Source organism: Peromyscus californicus, unplaced genomic scaffold, assembly GCF_007827085.1.
Source record: "Peromyscus californicus insignis strain IS unplaced genomic scaffold, ASM782708v3 Scaffold_14__1_contigs__length_90479793_seg_2, whole genome shotgun sequence".
Taxonomy (NCBI): Eukaryota; Metazoa; Chordata; class Mammalia; order Rodentia; family Cricetidae; genus Peromyscus; species Peromyscus californicus.
In genome coordinates, this window is record NW_026294436.1 from 63,950,184 (window position 1) to 63,968,240 (window position 18,057).

Genomic DNA, 18,057 nt, shown 5'->3' on the forward strand with positions numbered 1-18,057 from the left:
CCTGAGGGAAAACGCTAGAGATGTGACAATATCTGATCTGAAAAACATGCTACAAGTCTATCACCACCAAAGAGTATTCCACGGACAAGAAAACAGACGCACCCACCACTGAACCAGAACAGATAGGCCAGAAATTAATCTATGCTCACACAACAAAATGGTTCTCGGCAAAGTTGCTACAAATACACATTAAAGGAAAAGACAGTGCCTTCACTAAATTGTGCCAGCAAAGTAGATACTCATGTATAGAAGAGCAAAACTGGAGCTCTATTTCTTCATACATAAAAGCAATATTAAACGTATCAAAAACATAAATATATGGTATACATACATAAAAGAATGAAACTGGAACTCTATCTCTCTTCATACACAAAAGCAATATTAAACATATCAAAAACATAAATATATGATATTCATGTATAGAAGAACGAAACTAGAACTCTACCTCTTTATATATGAAAGCAATATTAAATATATCAAAAACATAAATATATGACATTCATGTATAGAAGAACAAAACTAGAACTCTCCCTCTTTATATATGAAAACAATATTAAACAAAAAATATTATCAAAAAAATAAGTATATGATATTCATGTATAGAAGAACAAAACTAGAGCTCTATCTCTTCATATACAAAAGCAATATTAAACATATCAAAAATGTAAGTATATGATCCCAAACCATAAAACTATTAGGGGGAAAACATAAAGGAAAAGATTTAGGACACTGACCTGAGCACAAGGATATAGCAACAAAATACTATCAAGAGAAAACAAAAATTAGAAAATAAGATCCAATCAAACAACAACAACAAAAATCTGTACAAAGAATACAATCGGTGCAGCAAAAAGACAGTCTACATAGCATACGAAAGCCTGCAAGTGATTCATCACAGAGGACTAATATCTAGACTATACAAGGAACTCAAAAGAACCCATAGCAGGGCGAAGGGACAGGGTGGGGAAGGATCTGGGAAGAGGGGAGGGAGAAGAAACTTTTGTTGGGAAGTAGAAACAAAAAGTAAATAAATAAGTAACAAATAAAAATAACTCAATAGCAATATGACCTGATGGTGAAGATCTCGTTTAAAGGAAAGAGCATGTTCTAGATAGACAGTCCTCAGGAGGAGATAAACAAATGATGAGCAGGCATGTGACAAAATGCTCCACAGCACTAATCATCAGAAAATGTGGACTAAAACGAAGAGACATCATCTCACTCCGGCCAACTTGCACAGATACAGAAATGTGGGCACTCCTATACAATGTCGTGCAGTCACTGTGCAAAACAGTGTTGTGTCAACAAGGTGTGTGCCCGTCCGAATTTACTGCAGCCCTAGGTATAGTCCCCAAAACAAGGAATTAGGACGAACAGATAAAGAATATACAGTTCATCTATACAGCAAAATACTACCCAGGCATTTAAAAAAAAAAATAGTGAAAGCCTGTTATTTTCAACTCTGGGTCAAAATTGGAGAACACGATGCTAAGTGAAATCAGGCAGGCACAGGAAGACAAGGATCACACGTTCCCATTACTGGAGGAAGTTGTAAAAGGTTGTCTAGCTTCCTTTCTGGTGCTGTGATAAAATATCGACTTAGGGGAAGACGGTTTACCTGGTTTACAGTTCCAGGTCAGTCATTGAGAGAAGGCCCAAACTCGAAGCAGAAGTCATGGATAAACACTGCTTGCTGCTCACTCTCTGGCTCACTCACAGGCTCATGTTTACCTAGTTTTTTTACATAGCCCAGGACCACTTGCTCAAGGAATGGGCTGGGCTCTCCCACATGCACTAATAATCTAAATGATCCCTCACAGACATGTTCACGCGCCAAACAGATCTAAGCAATTCTCATTGGAGGCTTCTGCTCTCAGGTGACTCTAGGCTGTATCAAATGGACAAAGTTAACCAGGGCAGAAGAGGATCTCAAACCAAACAGTGAAATAGTGATCACTGGATGTAAGAAAGGACAAAGGAGAATGGAGTAAAGAGACGTTAGATAATGGGTACCAACATACAGTCAGCTAGGAGGAATCAGTACTGCTATTCTGTAGCATACAGGCTTAAGTCCTTACCAGATAAAAATAGTAAGAAGCTTCCCAACACAAAAACATGATCCATTTTTGAGAGAAAACACCTGTCATTCTGATACTATCACTATTTATTGTATATTTATGCTGAATTACTCTACTAAAACGTTTCAACTTTCAAAAGGTTCCCAAAACATACAAATGATACATTTTTTGAAATGGTAATGCTAACTTCCCTGATTTTTTTGTTACATATTATACACATATACTGGGCCCCCATAAATGTGTTTAGATACTTTATGCATCAATTACATTTTTCTAAAAAACACACATAAAGAGATTTTTCTAAAGCCAATATGACCTCCTTGAACATTAGTTTAACTTATAATACCATATTTAAATAGTATATCATTACAAATGGCATATTAAGGCTAAGAGTATGCCATCACACTAATAACACCTAAGAGCATTTCACCAAAGGCAATGTAATGGTTTGCTACTGAGCAGGGCTAATGTTAATAGTCAAATTTCACTGTAAATGGTGTTAATTATCCAGCAGTACTACAAAGAAAAATGACTAATTAGTTCTCTATTAAAACTTGAAAAGACACATCAAATTGAACTAACACTCTTCCTCATGTCAGGTTTGCATATTTCCTTCAAATTATTTGTCCAACAGAATAATTAACCCATGATTTCTTTTTTTTAATAATTTATTTATTTTTATTTTATGAGCAGTGATTGGTGTTTTGCTTGCATGTATGTCTGTGTGGGGTGTCAGATCACCTGGAACTGGAGTTACAGACAGTTGTGAGCTGACAAGTGGGTGCTGGGGATTGAACCTGGGTCCTCTGGAAGAGCAGCCAGCGTTCTTAACCACTGAGCCATTGATCCAGCCCCCTAATGCATGAATTATTAAATAATAATTTATTACCACTGGCACTTAAGCTCCTAGAACTATAAATCTAAAGATCATCCATTCACCTCTAACCAGAAGTGTAAGATACATTGTCTATGAGTTCTGGCTAGTTGAGACTGGAACCACTTATACCCTCAGTGAAGAGGACCTGTGACTGTCCAAAAGCAAAATAAACCAGACTGTACTTGCACCCACACCAGGAAGACTTAAGGCATCCCTAGTAGCTGGCAACCACCATGGGAGCTCAGGAAAGACGAATGCGCAATACTTGTCACAGGGCCTAAGTCATCTGTACCTGCAGCTTTTCTTAGTATCTAAAGGAATGACGACACCAAGGATTCCCTAGAATGGCACTGTTCACTACATCACTCTTGGCTAACGTGGAGAGGAAACCGAGAGAAGAGAGAAGGGGATGAAGGGAGGTGAAACAGAAGACAAAAGTTACCACTTACACTAACAGCTATGACACTAACAACCTGAATGAGATCCCTCGGTTCTGCTCGTGAGGAAATCATGAGTACTCCCTCGTATGGCAAAGGATTATGGTTGGATTAACAGATTCAAAAGATTAAATTCAATTCTTAAAAACTACAGGTGCATAACTGGAGACCTTAGAAGCTAAAGGCTCATCACACAGGATAAGTACAGGATACAGGACTTAGAGGCGTACGGTCCTGGACTCCAAGTGCTACCAAACCACCAAACCGACACAAGGTGGCTACTGAAATCCTTGGCTCTAAGCAACATCTCGTGATAGCAGCTGGTAGCAGTCAGCACCAGCTAAGTATGATAGCTCTTGAGCCTAGGGTATCAGGACCCCAGCACTAGCGTTACAGCTCTCAAGCACCTTGGATGTAGGAACCTTCAATCTGCAAGGTGTGGCAGCTCCCAGGAACTGTTCCAGTAGCCAACCAAGGCTCCTAGTCTCTTGTGCACTGCCTTCTCAAGCCTCAGCTTCAACAATTACACTGTTTTTACTCTGTATCCCTGAGTCAGTCACACTTTACCCTTCCACGGGTACTGTTCAACTACCACCACACCTTTCCCTGTGTTACCAGTCCAGTCCACTCTACCTATGATAAAAATCATGGGTAGGCAAGAGAAGTCCATTTGAGAAAAGCTTTTTAATGGGCTAAATGCTAAAAAACCAGTCAGCTCAGGAGGGATTCTTCAAGCTGACTTAAAAACTGGATGACCAGCCTGATGATGATAGAGCCAGGAATAGAGAAAGTATGGTATGCAAATGAAGGGTTGCATTTGTACCAATCAAAGAACAGTTTTTAGTTCAACCAATCAAACAGCTTCTTTCTGAGTTCATGAAGGGGTGTTCCCACTCCCATCTTGAATGAGAACAGCTGCAGGGTCATCTAAAGTTCACCAAGGCTTGGCTCTGGTTCCTGCCTTCTCAGGCCAGTGCAGGGTCTGGAGTGACTGTTGCTGGAGCAAGGCCTCCTGAAACAGAAGTCCTTCTAGGTGGAGCATTCTCAGAGTGACCATTAAATGTCCAAATCAGCCTCACCTGGACAGCACAGTCCAGATACCAGAAAAGGGACTGCTTGACTGACAGTTCCCTCTCTAGGCTTCCAAGTAGAAGGGAGGAGCTCATCTGCTGTCATTTAAAGGTTTGAACTTCCTACTCTCACTGCAAAGTTTCAGTTATTCATGGAAAAAACTGTGTAGTGCTTACAAAAAGGCTTGAAAAAACTCACAAAACTAACAATCTCACCATATTCAATAATTCTTGACAGTGTCAACCCTTCACCACGGTTCCTCTATGAAGATGAGTCCATCTGTTCAATTATGCTATCATGCCTACTCTGGATCTTTGAAAAATTATACGTGGCCCAACCTACCCTAGAATCAACTAGACAAACTTGTGTGTTAGTTGTTTATAAAAACAAAGACTTCTTTAGGTTTGTGTCATGCAATAAATACAGAAAAGCAGACTCGTCATTAAAAGCAATTTGTGGAGGTAACTCAGTGGCTACGTGTGTGCCTACCATAAGTAAGGTCCTAGACCCAGAAGGTTCTCAATCTTCCTAAAATTGCAACCCTTCAATACAGTTCCTCATATTGTAGTGATCCCCAACCGTAAAATCATTTTCATTGCTACTTCATGACTGTTATTTTGCTACTGAGCATTTTTCTCAGTTCCTAAGACCATGGGAAATAATGTGTTTTCTGATGGTTGTGACCCACAGGTTGAATGCCCTGGATGGAACCTCTGGGGAGAGGAGAGGAAGGTAGGGGAGAAGCAGGAAGAGGAAGGGAGGGAAGTTCAGCTAATAAATGACAGATTTAGTTTTAAGATACTAATGAATAATCACTTACTGGACTCCAGATCATAAAACGAGTAAAGTTTCTCTGACTCTGAGGGTTTTTCATCCATCTGTGAAGGAAAAGAAGAAGACACAGGTAATTGCTCCAATATATAAATAAGTAGAGTTGACTACACTTGGATAATCTGATGAACATTTTTGTTTGCTTGTTTTCAGACATGATGGACCACGACATCACTATGTAGCTCTGACTGTCCTGAAAATTAGTCTGTAGACGAAGCTGGCCTCGAACACATAGCAATTCACCTGCCTCTGCCTCCTGAGTGCTGGGATTAGAGGTATGTGCAACCATACCCAGCTTCAATGAAATTTTTTAAAAGATTATTTTCTATATATCCTTTTTCATAACTTTTTAAAACATTTATTTATTCATTCACTGGGGGGGAGGGCAACTTAAGAAGTCAGTTCTCTCCTTCCATCACACAGGTTCCAGAAACTGAATTCTGGCCATCAGGCTGGGCAATAAGCACCACCAAACATGGAAGTCTCATCTCTAGGCCTCTTCAGCTTTTTTTGGAATTACTTAGTAACAACTTTAAAATCTAACTTGCAACTTCACCTAAGCAGCTTTATCTCCAAATAAAAAACTCTTTACGAGAAGTTCCCACACTTTCACATTCTCAAAAGCCTCTAGGAAAGTTCAGGGTGGAGAAATGGGAACTAAAAAATCAAAAGTCAATGAATAAATGAAGGAACCAAATTAGACCCTGCAATAATCTGAGATTTATGCCACAGTCTAGCAAAACAATCTGGAAGTGTCTTGGGGGCAGGATTTCAGACTCTGTTGTATTACAGGGAAAAGGACTGCAGAAATCACAAATCATGGCACTACACAAGAAAAGAAATAAGTATTTGTCAACTTAATATATCATTATCTAATTCTGTCCTCACTTGAAAAGACAATAAAGGCATGCCGTGTGTTCATAGGAAAAACATTACGAAGAAAACCTAAGTACTAGTCGCTAACATCTGTTACCTCAAAACCCCATTCAAGAAAGAGATTACAAGAGCGCTATGGACTGCAGCTGTACACCTCACGGCCATCAGGTCAATGACTGATAGGAACATGAGCTCTTGTCTCAACGCACTGCCTGGGATAACCCACCACCCACCTTAACATGAACTCCGTCTCAGCCTTAAGTACGAACGGGAATAGCAATTGCTTTTATCAATTAAATCCAGGCCTCTCTAATGAGTTGTGTACTCACAAGCTTGACGACGGCTCTGCCCAGAAGTCTCACGGAGTCAGGGGGATACCTGGGCTTGCAGCTTTTAAGACATTTGCATTCTCGCTTGTGGTCAGGCCAAGCTTTTTTCTGTGAAGACAAGAGCAGGGCAGGAAGAGCATTGGAGGCGAACGTTAACTTTCATTTAAGCCAGTTCTGAACACTGAGACTCGTCAACCTTAATTTAATTTCAACAACCTAACTATAGCTGCAAAATACAAAATTCATTTTGTAACACTTCGAATGATCCAGAACTTAATCTTGGTCGAGTAGGTACCAGATGGAGACACCGACAGCTCAGCTTCACCTTGTCCTTTAAATTGCATTCTGGTCATGACCAGGCTGGGAAATTCCATAGTAAGAACCACTTAAACTTAATGTTCAGTAATATATAAGGATAGTCTTTTAATGAAAATATCACTCAGACAGGGGTGGCACACGCCTACGCAGTCAGAGCTCTGTAAGTTCAAGGCCAGCCTGGTCTACAGGTGAGTTCTAGGATAGCCAAGGCTGCACAAAGAAGCTCCGTCTTAAAAAAAAAAAAAAAAAAAAAAAAAAAAAAAAAAAAAAGAAGAAGAAGAAAGAAAAAAGAAAGAATAAAAAGAACAGATTCACAAATGAAAATATCACTTAAAGCTATAAAATAAAACATGTGGCTTAGGGAAATCAAAACTCAACATTCTGAGTTTCCACCTTGCTATAAAAAAGTCAAGTATGCCAGGAGAGCTAACAGATGGAAAACTATAAAGATTGTAGCTCTCAAAGGAAAGGAGCTAACCCATGATATGCAGTTTGTGAAAGATTGTACAAGGTCATACTTATGTCCTGGCTTAATTTTTTTTTTCCTTTTTTTTTTTTTTCGAGACAGGGTTTCTCTGTGTAGCTTTGTGCCTTTCCTGGAACTCGCTTTGTGGTGGTGCACACTTTAATCCCAGCACTCGGGAGGCAGAGGCAGGCAGATCTCTGTGAGTTCGAGGCCAGCCTGGTCTACAAAGCGAGTTCCTGGCTTAATTATAACAGAGTCCTTTTCATTTGAAAAAGCATGTAGTTGGGAAAATAAATTTTCTGATCAGCACAGGCAGGAAACTACGTGATGAGGCTGGAGAGAGTAGCGGACTGGTCACACATCTAGATGCGAGTGGACCAAAGGGAAGGACTTGATGCCTGAGGAGAGGGTAACAGCTAGAGCAACAGTCCCGTATGTTCTATCGCTGACACACTTGGTGCCCCACACACTCTTACTTCATAAAAATTAGACATTTGACACATACGTGTGCTCGAGTGAGCCTTTTGCTACAAAAGACTTCCTGCGTCAGCCTGGCCAGCCCCCGAGTAATCTAGCTTGTTTACAAGTCTATGGCTTCGGCCATCAACTCCACTCCCAGTTGCTCACTTTGGTTTTTTTTGTTTTTTTTGTTGTTGTTGTTTTTATTTTTGTTTTTCGAGACAGGGTTTCTCTGTGTAGTTTTGGTGCCTGTCCTGGAACTCGCTCTGTAGCCCAGGCTGGCCTCTAACTCACAGAGATCCGCCTGGCTCGGCCTCCCAAGTGCTGGGATCAAAGGCGTGTGCCACCGCCGCCCGGCCTTAGTTGCTCACTTTGACTATGAAGATCCTGCTTAACGCTCCTTGTAACCCTTCCTTCCAGCATTTATACCTCACACCCATCTAAGCAGGACTACAGAGGTTCCACTGAAAGAAGTATGAGAAGAGCCGGGCACACAGCTCAGTGAGAGAGCCCCTGAAGCCCTGGTTCAAGCCTTAGTGCCACCAAACAAGATGAGGAGGAGGAAACAAGAGGAAAAAGAGATGATGTGCCTGTGACCCAGGCACTCAGGTGGCTGAGGAAGAAGGATTAGGAGCTCAAGGTCATCCTCGACGACAATGAGTTCAAATCAACCTGTGCTGAATGAAAACCTATCTTTTAAAAAGGAAAAACGAAAGTTGCAAAAGGAATAGGTTGTAACAGCAGAAACATAAAATGCTAAAAAAAATCACTGGTAGAATTGAGGAAAGTCCTCTGACATCCACTTAGCATTCCAGAATGTGCTAGACACATGCCTAAGCAATTAACACAAGACATTGCATTTAATTTTCTCAGTAACACAGATACTAGAAACCATCCTAATATTAGACCGAGAAAGTAAGGCTTGTGATCTGGGGTTTAAAACAAACCTCCCAAATATCAACAAGGACAGGACACCCCTTGGCATGCTCACCATGGACACTAAGTGAGTGCCGTGTTTGTACATTTATTTAAGTTGCTTTATAAGCAAGGCGGAAACAGAGCATAATGACTTCCATAATTCTCATCTAGTAGAAAGGAAGACGTATGTTACTAAATATTAAATCAGAGGAGGAATGTATTCCAAGAAGGCTGATCATCACACTGGACAGTGTCTTTGACAATACTTACATTTACAACTGTAATGGCCTTTTAGGCAGCTACATGACATCGGTACTTACCTGAAGGCACAGTATAAAACCTAACTTGGTACACAAAAGGCTGTTGTGCAGGGGAGTACTGAACTACCAACTGTCAATCACCAAGACATACAAGGTGTTCGAAAAGTTCACTGTTTCGCTGTCAAATAAATTCGAAAAACACAAAACCATGTATCCTGCTTAGCAAAATATATTCACCTACTAAAAATTCCAATGCATCAAAGAAACTTGTACAATGATGTAACACAGCATCCCATGGTGGCCATAGCCATCCTTGGGGATGTAGGTTGGTATACACGGACTAAGACGCATGGGGAGGCTCTTACTTCCATCTGGTCTTCAAATCAGAGTAGGTTCAGCAGACCAATGCAGAGTGCTTCATTCTGACAAGAAACTACAGTGCTGGTATCTTTAAACACTAAGTTCATCTGCTATACTCATACATCAGCACCTAGCCCAATCATCATCAGAGAGGCTTCATCCAGCAACTGATGGAAACAGATGCAGAGACCCACAGCCAAACATTAGGCAGAGCTCAGGTGACCCTAAGCATACCAGAAATCTCCATGCTGGGTTAACCAAAATATCAACAGCAGGGTCTATGTGGACCTAGCAGAAAGGGCATTTTATTTCCCTGACACAAGTAATTGTCGAGTCCATAATCCCCAAAGTCACCAGAGGGGTAGCCAGTCCTTATCAGAAAGTTCAAACTATGGTAAAAAAAGACAGGAAGGCAAAAGCAATTCAGGAAGCCATCGGGGGTATCACACCTGCATCTGGGACAGGCTACCCTGCTGTGTGAAAACTCTAAATGAAAGACTGTGGAGCTGACAGAGAATGAGACTCAAACGTGGCTGGGGGAGGCGTTCATCAAAAGCCTAGATTACTGAAGTATCTTAAAACATCTCTTTATTATTGGCATGATTGGAGCAAGCAATGGAGGGCTAGGAATGAAAACTCCAGTTGAAACATGATGCTAAGACCGCCCAGACCACTGTTACAGTCTTCCATCCACTTAGTCCTACTCTTACCCTGCCAAGTGCTGTCCCTAAATAGAGGCCATGGTGGCAAGCACCTCTAATCCAAGCACTCGGAAGGCTACTGCAGGGTGATCTTAGAGTGAAGCTGTCTTGGGGTGGATGAACTTGAAGCCCATGCAGGCCACATGGTAAGACCCAACCTCAGAAAACCAAAAAGCACAGGGAAAAAGAAAAAATGGGAGGGTTCGGAGAAAAATGTTTACTTAAAGACCTACAAAAGGCTGGAAAATGATGAAAGACCAAAACAGGAAAAGAACCAGAAACAGAAAACAGTAGCAGATATGACAGATATCAATAATGAGAATCATTCTGAGTGTCATTGGTCTCGATGCACCAATTAAAGGAGAGATTGTCAGGATGGATTAAAAATAAAACTCTGCAAATCCTATCAGTCTGAGGTCTGAAACACAGCTACTCCTGAAATAATCAAAAGGCTTTCTTCAGTACCCCCCTTTGAATATGGTGTTCCAGAAAGCAAGTGAAAAAATAACCCTGTGAAATGCTTACTGATGTAGGATTAGTTTTCCACCATAAAAATGAATCAAATCATTTGATAACTGCACATGAAATACAGACCCAAAATATGATTCATTATGTAAAGAGATATATAATTGTTAATACGAAACAGAACCTCTCTCTGCAAACATAGCGCTTTTCAAAAAATCATGATGTGAAATTTGATCTAGAACCTGGTCATGTGCTTTGTTCAGCAATGAGGCCAATTAGAAATGCAAATATCACAGGTCAAACTAACTCCAGAAAGGCTATCAATATCGCTGTCAGTATTTACATTTGAACATTGCTTAATAAGAAAACAACCTGTGTCTCCTTTTCAGTCTCAGAATCAACTGTGATGTTCCATTACGCCAACATGGAGACCTGTTCCCACACTAGGGAATAACGCGATGGATGTCCCACCATAAGAACCACACAGGAGCTTAAAGCCCTCAATGAAAAAATGTTCCTATCAGTATCAGAAATAATACTGTAGACAGCAGTGGATGAGTGAGCGTACTGACTGACTTAATGTATAGGAAACATGGAGGAACAGTTGTCTTTGTATCCTACTGCATTCACAAAAAGAAACACAAATTATCTTTGAAAACAGAAGAAAAGGAAACTAGAGAAAATGTCCATTGTTTTAATCCTTTATAATTCTACATTATATTAATTTTTATAATGAAAATATGTTCTTGTGTTGCTTACGTTTAAAACTGAAATATGAATGCTGATGACAATGATAGCATCCTTAGAGTAGAAAGAATATATTATACCCTTAAAACTAACCCCCAAACCTTTCTCAGACAATTCATTAATACCACAGACCCACATAAAAGGCCCAACTATTGAACCAGAGTCAGGTTCCTCTCAGGCAAACATCTTTTTTTTTACAGTCACAATCCTTACATCAATTTCCATTCCACTTGCCTTTCCTTCCTGTGCATTACAGTTCATCGTTCTCATAGTTCAGTTTCTCAGTTGAATTTTGTGCAGCTTTGTAGGTATCCACAATAATTACAACATTTAGTTCTGTCCCTTAGGGTGTGGATAACTAGAACAGTTCAAATGCCTACATTCCAGCCAGTCTTTGACTCCCACTTCTACACCCACACGACACCCCACACACAGACACACACAAACATGCACTCAGCTAGCAACATATATTTCATCTTGCTGGCTGTTTTCCCAGCGCCTTACACATTACATCTAACAATGCCGCTGTTACTGACACCGCAGTGAATTACTAATGTATGTAATAAAATATCTGCACTACAAGGAATCAAAGAGACACACCCACGTGCCAAACTCCTCTAGCTGTTCTTATCAGATACTGGCTTTTTCTTTTTTCTACGTATTATTACAACTAGAGAAGGTAGCCTTAGAGAAAACGGATTTGTGAGATTGGGAGGAAAAAATAAAAGCTTAGGCCACTAAGATTAGAAATGAAGTTTCCAAAAGATGTGTGTCAAATAGCATGTTAATTCATCATTTCTATGTGTATTCCACCCGACATTTGGGGAAACATGGAGCCCAAATTTACAAGGAATTGAGGGGGCTGAAATATCATCACAAAATAGATTTTCTATGATTTATCTTGTGGAAAAGGCATGTGTTCGTTCTCTGTCTGTCTGTCTGTCTGTCTCTCTCTCTCTCTGCTTTTTACTATAGTTACTATTAATGATCTTATACAAGAAATCTGAGATCTCACTTTGACAAAATATTTGGTGTAAAAAATGAAATTAAAATAAAAATTGCTTTTAACAATTCATATCTTATCATGGAAGTGTGTGTGTGTGTGTGTGTGTGTGTGTGTGTGTGTGTGTGTGTGTGTGTGTTGTTCCTATGTATGCTATGTGCCTGTGTGTGAAGATATGCATGCATGTATGTATACACACGAATGGAGGTTCAGCACTGAAACAGAGTATCTTTCCCTGATTGCTCTCCATCTTCATTTTTGGAGACAAAGTCTCTCACTGAACCGGAAGTTCATGGATTCAGCTAGGCTGGCTGGCTAATGAACTTCAGAGATCTGCCTGTCTCTACTCCCACACAGTTTGGGGTTACAGACACGTACTGTCACAGCTGATGATCTGAACCCGGGCCCCTATGCTTGCCCAGCACTCACTTCACCCACTCAACGAGCTCCCCAGCTCTTGAGTTCTGTTGTAAATTTTTCTTTTCGTGTCTTTTGAAAACAAAATGAAATAGCTGAGGGAATAGAAGGGATAAAGATTCTTCTGGGCAGGTACCAAAGGTCAGAGTGAAAATAATTAGCCAAGAAACAAAGGACAAATGCAACAGATAATAGAAAAGCAGATGTAATCAGAATGTTATAGCAAGAATAAAACTTACATTTAGACGGTAAGCATAAAAATCTGGACATGTGCTATATATGTATAGTCATTTCCCAAAATCCAGGATGTATCAGTTATAAGATATGTAACAATTTACTTGCCATTCTGAGCTGTTTCCTTACTGGTAATTGAGCGTGGCAACAGTAGCAAAGTTACACGAGATTCTAAAAAGTTAAATGGAATAAAACAGCACCTAGCACCCAGCGGATACCTAACAAATATTAGCTCTCAGCAGCACCTAGCACCCAGCGGATACCTAACAAATATTGGCTCTCAGCACCTAGCACCCAGCAAATACCCAACAAGCATTAGCTCTCATAAATGCAGATTCAGAAACTGAGGCCTGACCTTGTGTTTCCTATGAAATAATTTAACTAGAACGTGACTGAAGCAACATCGGAACCTGGATCCTCTGAGAGTTTTGACCATGGAGTTTCTTCCATTACAATCGTTTTATTTGCACTCTGAAGAGACTACAAAGGTGAAAAGGACATGGCCGCAGAGTCCCTGAGTAACAGTCTAGATTCAAAGGAAGAAAGAAGAACTCAACGTAAGTGCTTGTGCACATAAACACACAAGCAAGCACACGCACATCCCAAAATGTGAATGAGGGTGGGATGACACACACAAAAGTTTCCATTAGACTTTTTAATGACATAATTCACTAGAGCATAATTATACCTCTTACTAAATGATTAATCAAAAGATTTGAAGAAAAGGTCATGCTGAATGTTAATTATACACCCTTAAAAGAATTCCAAAGATATTAACAGCCATATTCATTACAAATTAATTTAATCCTTAGGAAGGCAATTTGGCATTATTGTTAAAATTCAAAATGCATATATCCTTCCACTAAAAATATGATTAGAAATTTATCATGAAATTAATTTTTAGAAGTATACAAAAACTACAAAAATAATGTTGGGTATATCATTAACAATACCAAATTTGGGAGAAAATCTAAACATTCATTAATGATAAAATTATGATCATGGTTAAATATAGCTATGTGTATGTGTATACATATGTGTGTATATATATATGTGCATGTATACCATATGTATATATATATGTGTGTATATATATATATATAAAATGTAATATATTTGGTGATACAAAATAGTCTCTAAATATGAAAAAGGAACTCAAGACATAGAAGAACCTGAGCCAAAACAACCTGTATCAATTTTTATAAACATATATGGATCTTCAAATACGTCTGCACAAAACCTTAACAATGATATGATGTTTCGAAAATGAAGTGTACCACCAAATGCATGAAGGCTGGACCTCCAGGGGACGCTACTGGTAGCTGGCTGGATAATGAAGGCACTAACGTCATCCGTGGAATAATCCATGAATTCATAGCTAAAGGGGTAACCAGGAGATTGTGTTGGGATAAAGTGGTCACTGGTACCTGGCTTTCATTATTTACCCTAGCAGGAACATGTGTAACTATGTCTGTCTGTCTCTGTCTCTGTCTCTCTGTCTCTCTCTCTCCCTCTCTCCTTCCCTCCCTCCTTGACAAAGCCTATTTAAACTACACAAATATTAAATTTAAAACTGAAAGAAAATAACAAGTAAAAAAAACACCATTTTGTTTTTGTTTTTTTAAGATGAAAGAAAAAAAGACGAAGGCCCACAGGCGTAACTGAGAACAGATGCACAGGTAGGGGTCTCGAAGCTTTCACTGAACCGTGCAACAGCCTTACCTGACACTTGGCACTGCAGTATTTGGCGATTCGGCACTGAGAACACCGCATCAGCTTTTCCTTCCTGTTAAAAACAATTAATTCCGTGTTAGAAAATAAGTGGGAAACATGTACGACTGAACAAAGAAAATACAAGCCAAGATGTTGATGCCAATAGCTCTGTGGACTCCTCACACAGGATCCTTTAAGACTTTGACATTTTTAGGGGCTGGAGTGATGCTTGCTGCTCAAGCGTGTGGGCTGTTTGGAATCTAAGCACCCACATAAAAGCTAGGTTTGGTGATATGCACGTATATCCCCAGTGCTAACAAGAGCAGAAGCCAGGTGGATCCCAGAGCATGCTGGCCACAGTCAGCCTAGCAAAAGCAGTGAAATCCAAGTTCAGTGAGAGACCCTGCCTCAAAAACATGGTGGAGAGCAATAAAGGAAGACACACAAAGGTGACCTCTGCCTTCTGTGCAAAAAGGCACAGTGGCTACACACACACATACACACAGCCAAGACTTAGAGTTCCAAATGGCTGAACATCCTCCTTCATCCCTGACGTGAAACAGCAGCGTAAAGTAATACTCTTCAGTTAAGTTGTGGTATAAGGTTGTAATGCAGCTATTTCCTCTCGGTTTGATGACGAACATATCCATCTTGTTGCAGAGCAGCTATGATGATGTACACAAGACCCTCGAGAGATCAGGCCTACTAACCCCCTCACAAAGGGAGAAGACCAGATTATGAGACTTGGGAGATCCTGCAGACTCACCTCTTCCCTCAGAATTCCAATCATCACTATGTAAGTAAAGAGTTGAATAAGGTAGGGCTTCTCTGTGGTATTAGCTGCCTACAGGCCACCTATGGATATCCTGACATTGTAGCTGCTTGTGAGTCACTCAGGTTCCTGTGAGTCACTTCAATAAATTCACACTCTCTTGGCAAGCCAGGCTTGGGGTAGACTCCTTTCTTTGGTTGGTCAGTGCCCTCTCTATCTAGGGCGAATAGTTCCATCCTCCCCACTAAAAAAAAAGTCATATGACAAAGATAGTCAACATAATTTTAACATTTTAACCAATTTTAAATATAGGGTCCAGTGGCATTAAGAAAATTCACATCTGGGGCCTAGGGACACAACTTACTCAGTGCCTAATATGTATGAAGTCTGAGATTCAATCCCGAGTAACAGCAAAAACAGACTATTCACATGCTGGACAAGCAACATCACCACTAATTTCCTTTTCAAGCTAAATTTAACTGATATATAACAATACTCCTAAAACTTCTATTCACGGGAGCATTGCTCTCTCCATATGGAACCCCAAGTCAAATGTATCAACTGGAGAAGGTACAGACTGGGCTTCTCCTATCTGAAATGTTTGGAACAAGGCAAGTATTTAGAATTTGGGATTGTCTTTCTGGTATTATAATATTTTAATTGAGATGATGAGATGTTTCAGAGATGGGAACCAATTCTGAACACAAGCTTCATTTACATTTCATACGTACTTTGTGCATATAGCCTGAAGTGATGGCACTTTTGGTACACTTGTGATTGAATGCAACCTGATATATAAAGTCAGCATGGGAATTTCCACCACCGTGTGAATGCTCACAATGTCTCAGATTTTAGAGTAATTTAGGTTTTTCAATTATCTGATTGTATATTCTCAAAATATATTCTGTACACTTTAAATATAAAGAAATTATGAGTCATCTCCCCAGACCCCAAAAATCATACACACTAGGTACTGAGCTTAACAAGCTTAATAACATATACTCCTGCTAAAAAATGATTTAAAAACTCCATTAAATTCTACTTCAGACAGGCAGGATTGGGACTGAGAGGCATCAATGTTGTTTTCCACAAGTCACCTGGTCAACAACAACAACAAAATTTAGACATTTAAAAGGCTGAACCTTAAAATTAAAATAGTGAGTCTGGTACCATTAATGGTGACCAACACAGAGAAGACTGTGGATTGGTGGACAGAGTCAAGGCAGGCCAAAGCACCAAGCGTCAGAGTATAACAAAGTCAATGGGAAAACAGAAGGATTCATTGTGGGCATTCACTGGTGTGCCAGGCACGGCACCATGTTCTGTTCATCTACTAACTCATGCTCAACTTGAAAGAGTCCTAAGATGAGCAGTCTTACTATGTCCACTTTAGAAAAACTTAATACATTTGCAAGAGAGCCAAAGTAGACGCTACCCAGGTGTAGCAGCACATGCCTTTAAACCCTGCAGAGACAGAGGCAGGGGGATATCTGTGATTAACCAGCCTGATCTACATAGAGTTCCAGGACATCCTGAACTACATGTTGTCTTTACAACAAATAGATGCTACAGTACAAATTAGCTAGGCAAGCATGAAGTGACTGTGCCACGCGACTCTCAAGGGTAACAAGAGCCTCACTGAAAATGAGAACATGAGCATCTGCTACCTTTCGGGAAGCTGGAGGAACTGGGTGAGGAGCAGGCCGTGAAACGTGCAGAGGGTTTATGTAAAGAAAAGGTAAAATGCTTCCCACACGCGACTGTAAAGGGGGAGCTGCCAACATCTACACACCAAACAGCGAACCAAACCAACCAATCTGGCCTTTAAGTTTTGCTTTTAACCATCACATTCTACAGTCAGTTATAAATAAAACTGGATAGAAATTTAATTCACTCATGCTTAAAACAAAAAGACACGCAAGAAGGGAAGAGAAGGCTACATCAGGTAAACTATAAATAAAAAAAAACCATATAATCATATCAATATCAGGAGAAGGTTAAACGAATCATAGGAGATAAAGGAGGCCAAAGGGTAATGATAAAAGACCCCAGTCACCTCACCAGCTGTCACGTATCCAGCAATAAATATATTAAGTCTCAAAATATATAGAGTACAAATAATAGACCTTTAAGAGAAAAAATGACCAACACACGATTAATATATGGAAGGACCTTAAAAGTGTCCGGAATGCAGGAAGCACCATGCAAGATGTAGATATTACTATAAAAATACAGACTCCCTTCTGGAAATTCACTGATCAAGCAAATCAGGAGAATGAGCATTCTCCTGGGTACCTTTTATGAGTGGCCGGTAGTGCTTGGAAAAGATGTGTGGCAGCACAGCCATATAACAGGTGTGACTGACTCAGGGTCACTTCCTCCTGATTTGCTCGAGCAATGAATTTCTCCAACAATGGAGGAATTAGAAACGTTTAAGAAACTTCTGCGTGGGGGCTGGAGAGATGGCTCAGAGGTTAAGAGCACTGACTGCTCTTCCAGAGGTCCTGAGTTCAATTCCCAGCAACCACATGGTGGCTCACAACCACCTGTAATGAGATCTGGTGCCCTCTTCTGGCCTGCAGTCACATATGCTGTATACATAATAAATAAATAAATCTTAAAAAAAAAAAAAAAAAAGCAAAAGTGACACAAAACAAAAAAGAATTTAAAAAAAAAAAAAAAAAAAAAAAAAAAAAAAAAAAGAAACTTCTGCGTGGATATGTGA

General features: G+C 39.9%; 1 protein-coding gene across 1 annotated transcript in view; it reads right to left on the bottom strand.

The window, feature by feature from the left end:
* Smyd3 (SET and MYND domain containing 3) overlaps nt 1-18,057 on the bottom strand; it is a 582,966-nt gene that overhangs the window by 448,240 nt on the left and 116,669 nt on the right. Inside the window, exons 2-4 of the mRNA XM_052737779.1 lie at nt 14,570-14,633; nt 6,500-6,607; nt 5,284-5,341 (exon numbers count right to left, since the gene is read on the bottom strand). Of these exons, the coding sequence (XP_052593739.1) occupies nt 5,284-5,341; nt 6,500-6,607; nt 14,570-14,633 (230 nt within the window). The remainder of the gene's footprint in view (nt 1-5,283; nt 5,342-6,499; nt 6,608-14,569; nt 14,634-18,057) is intronic.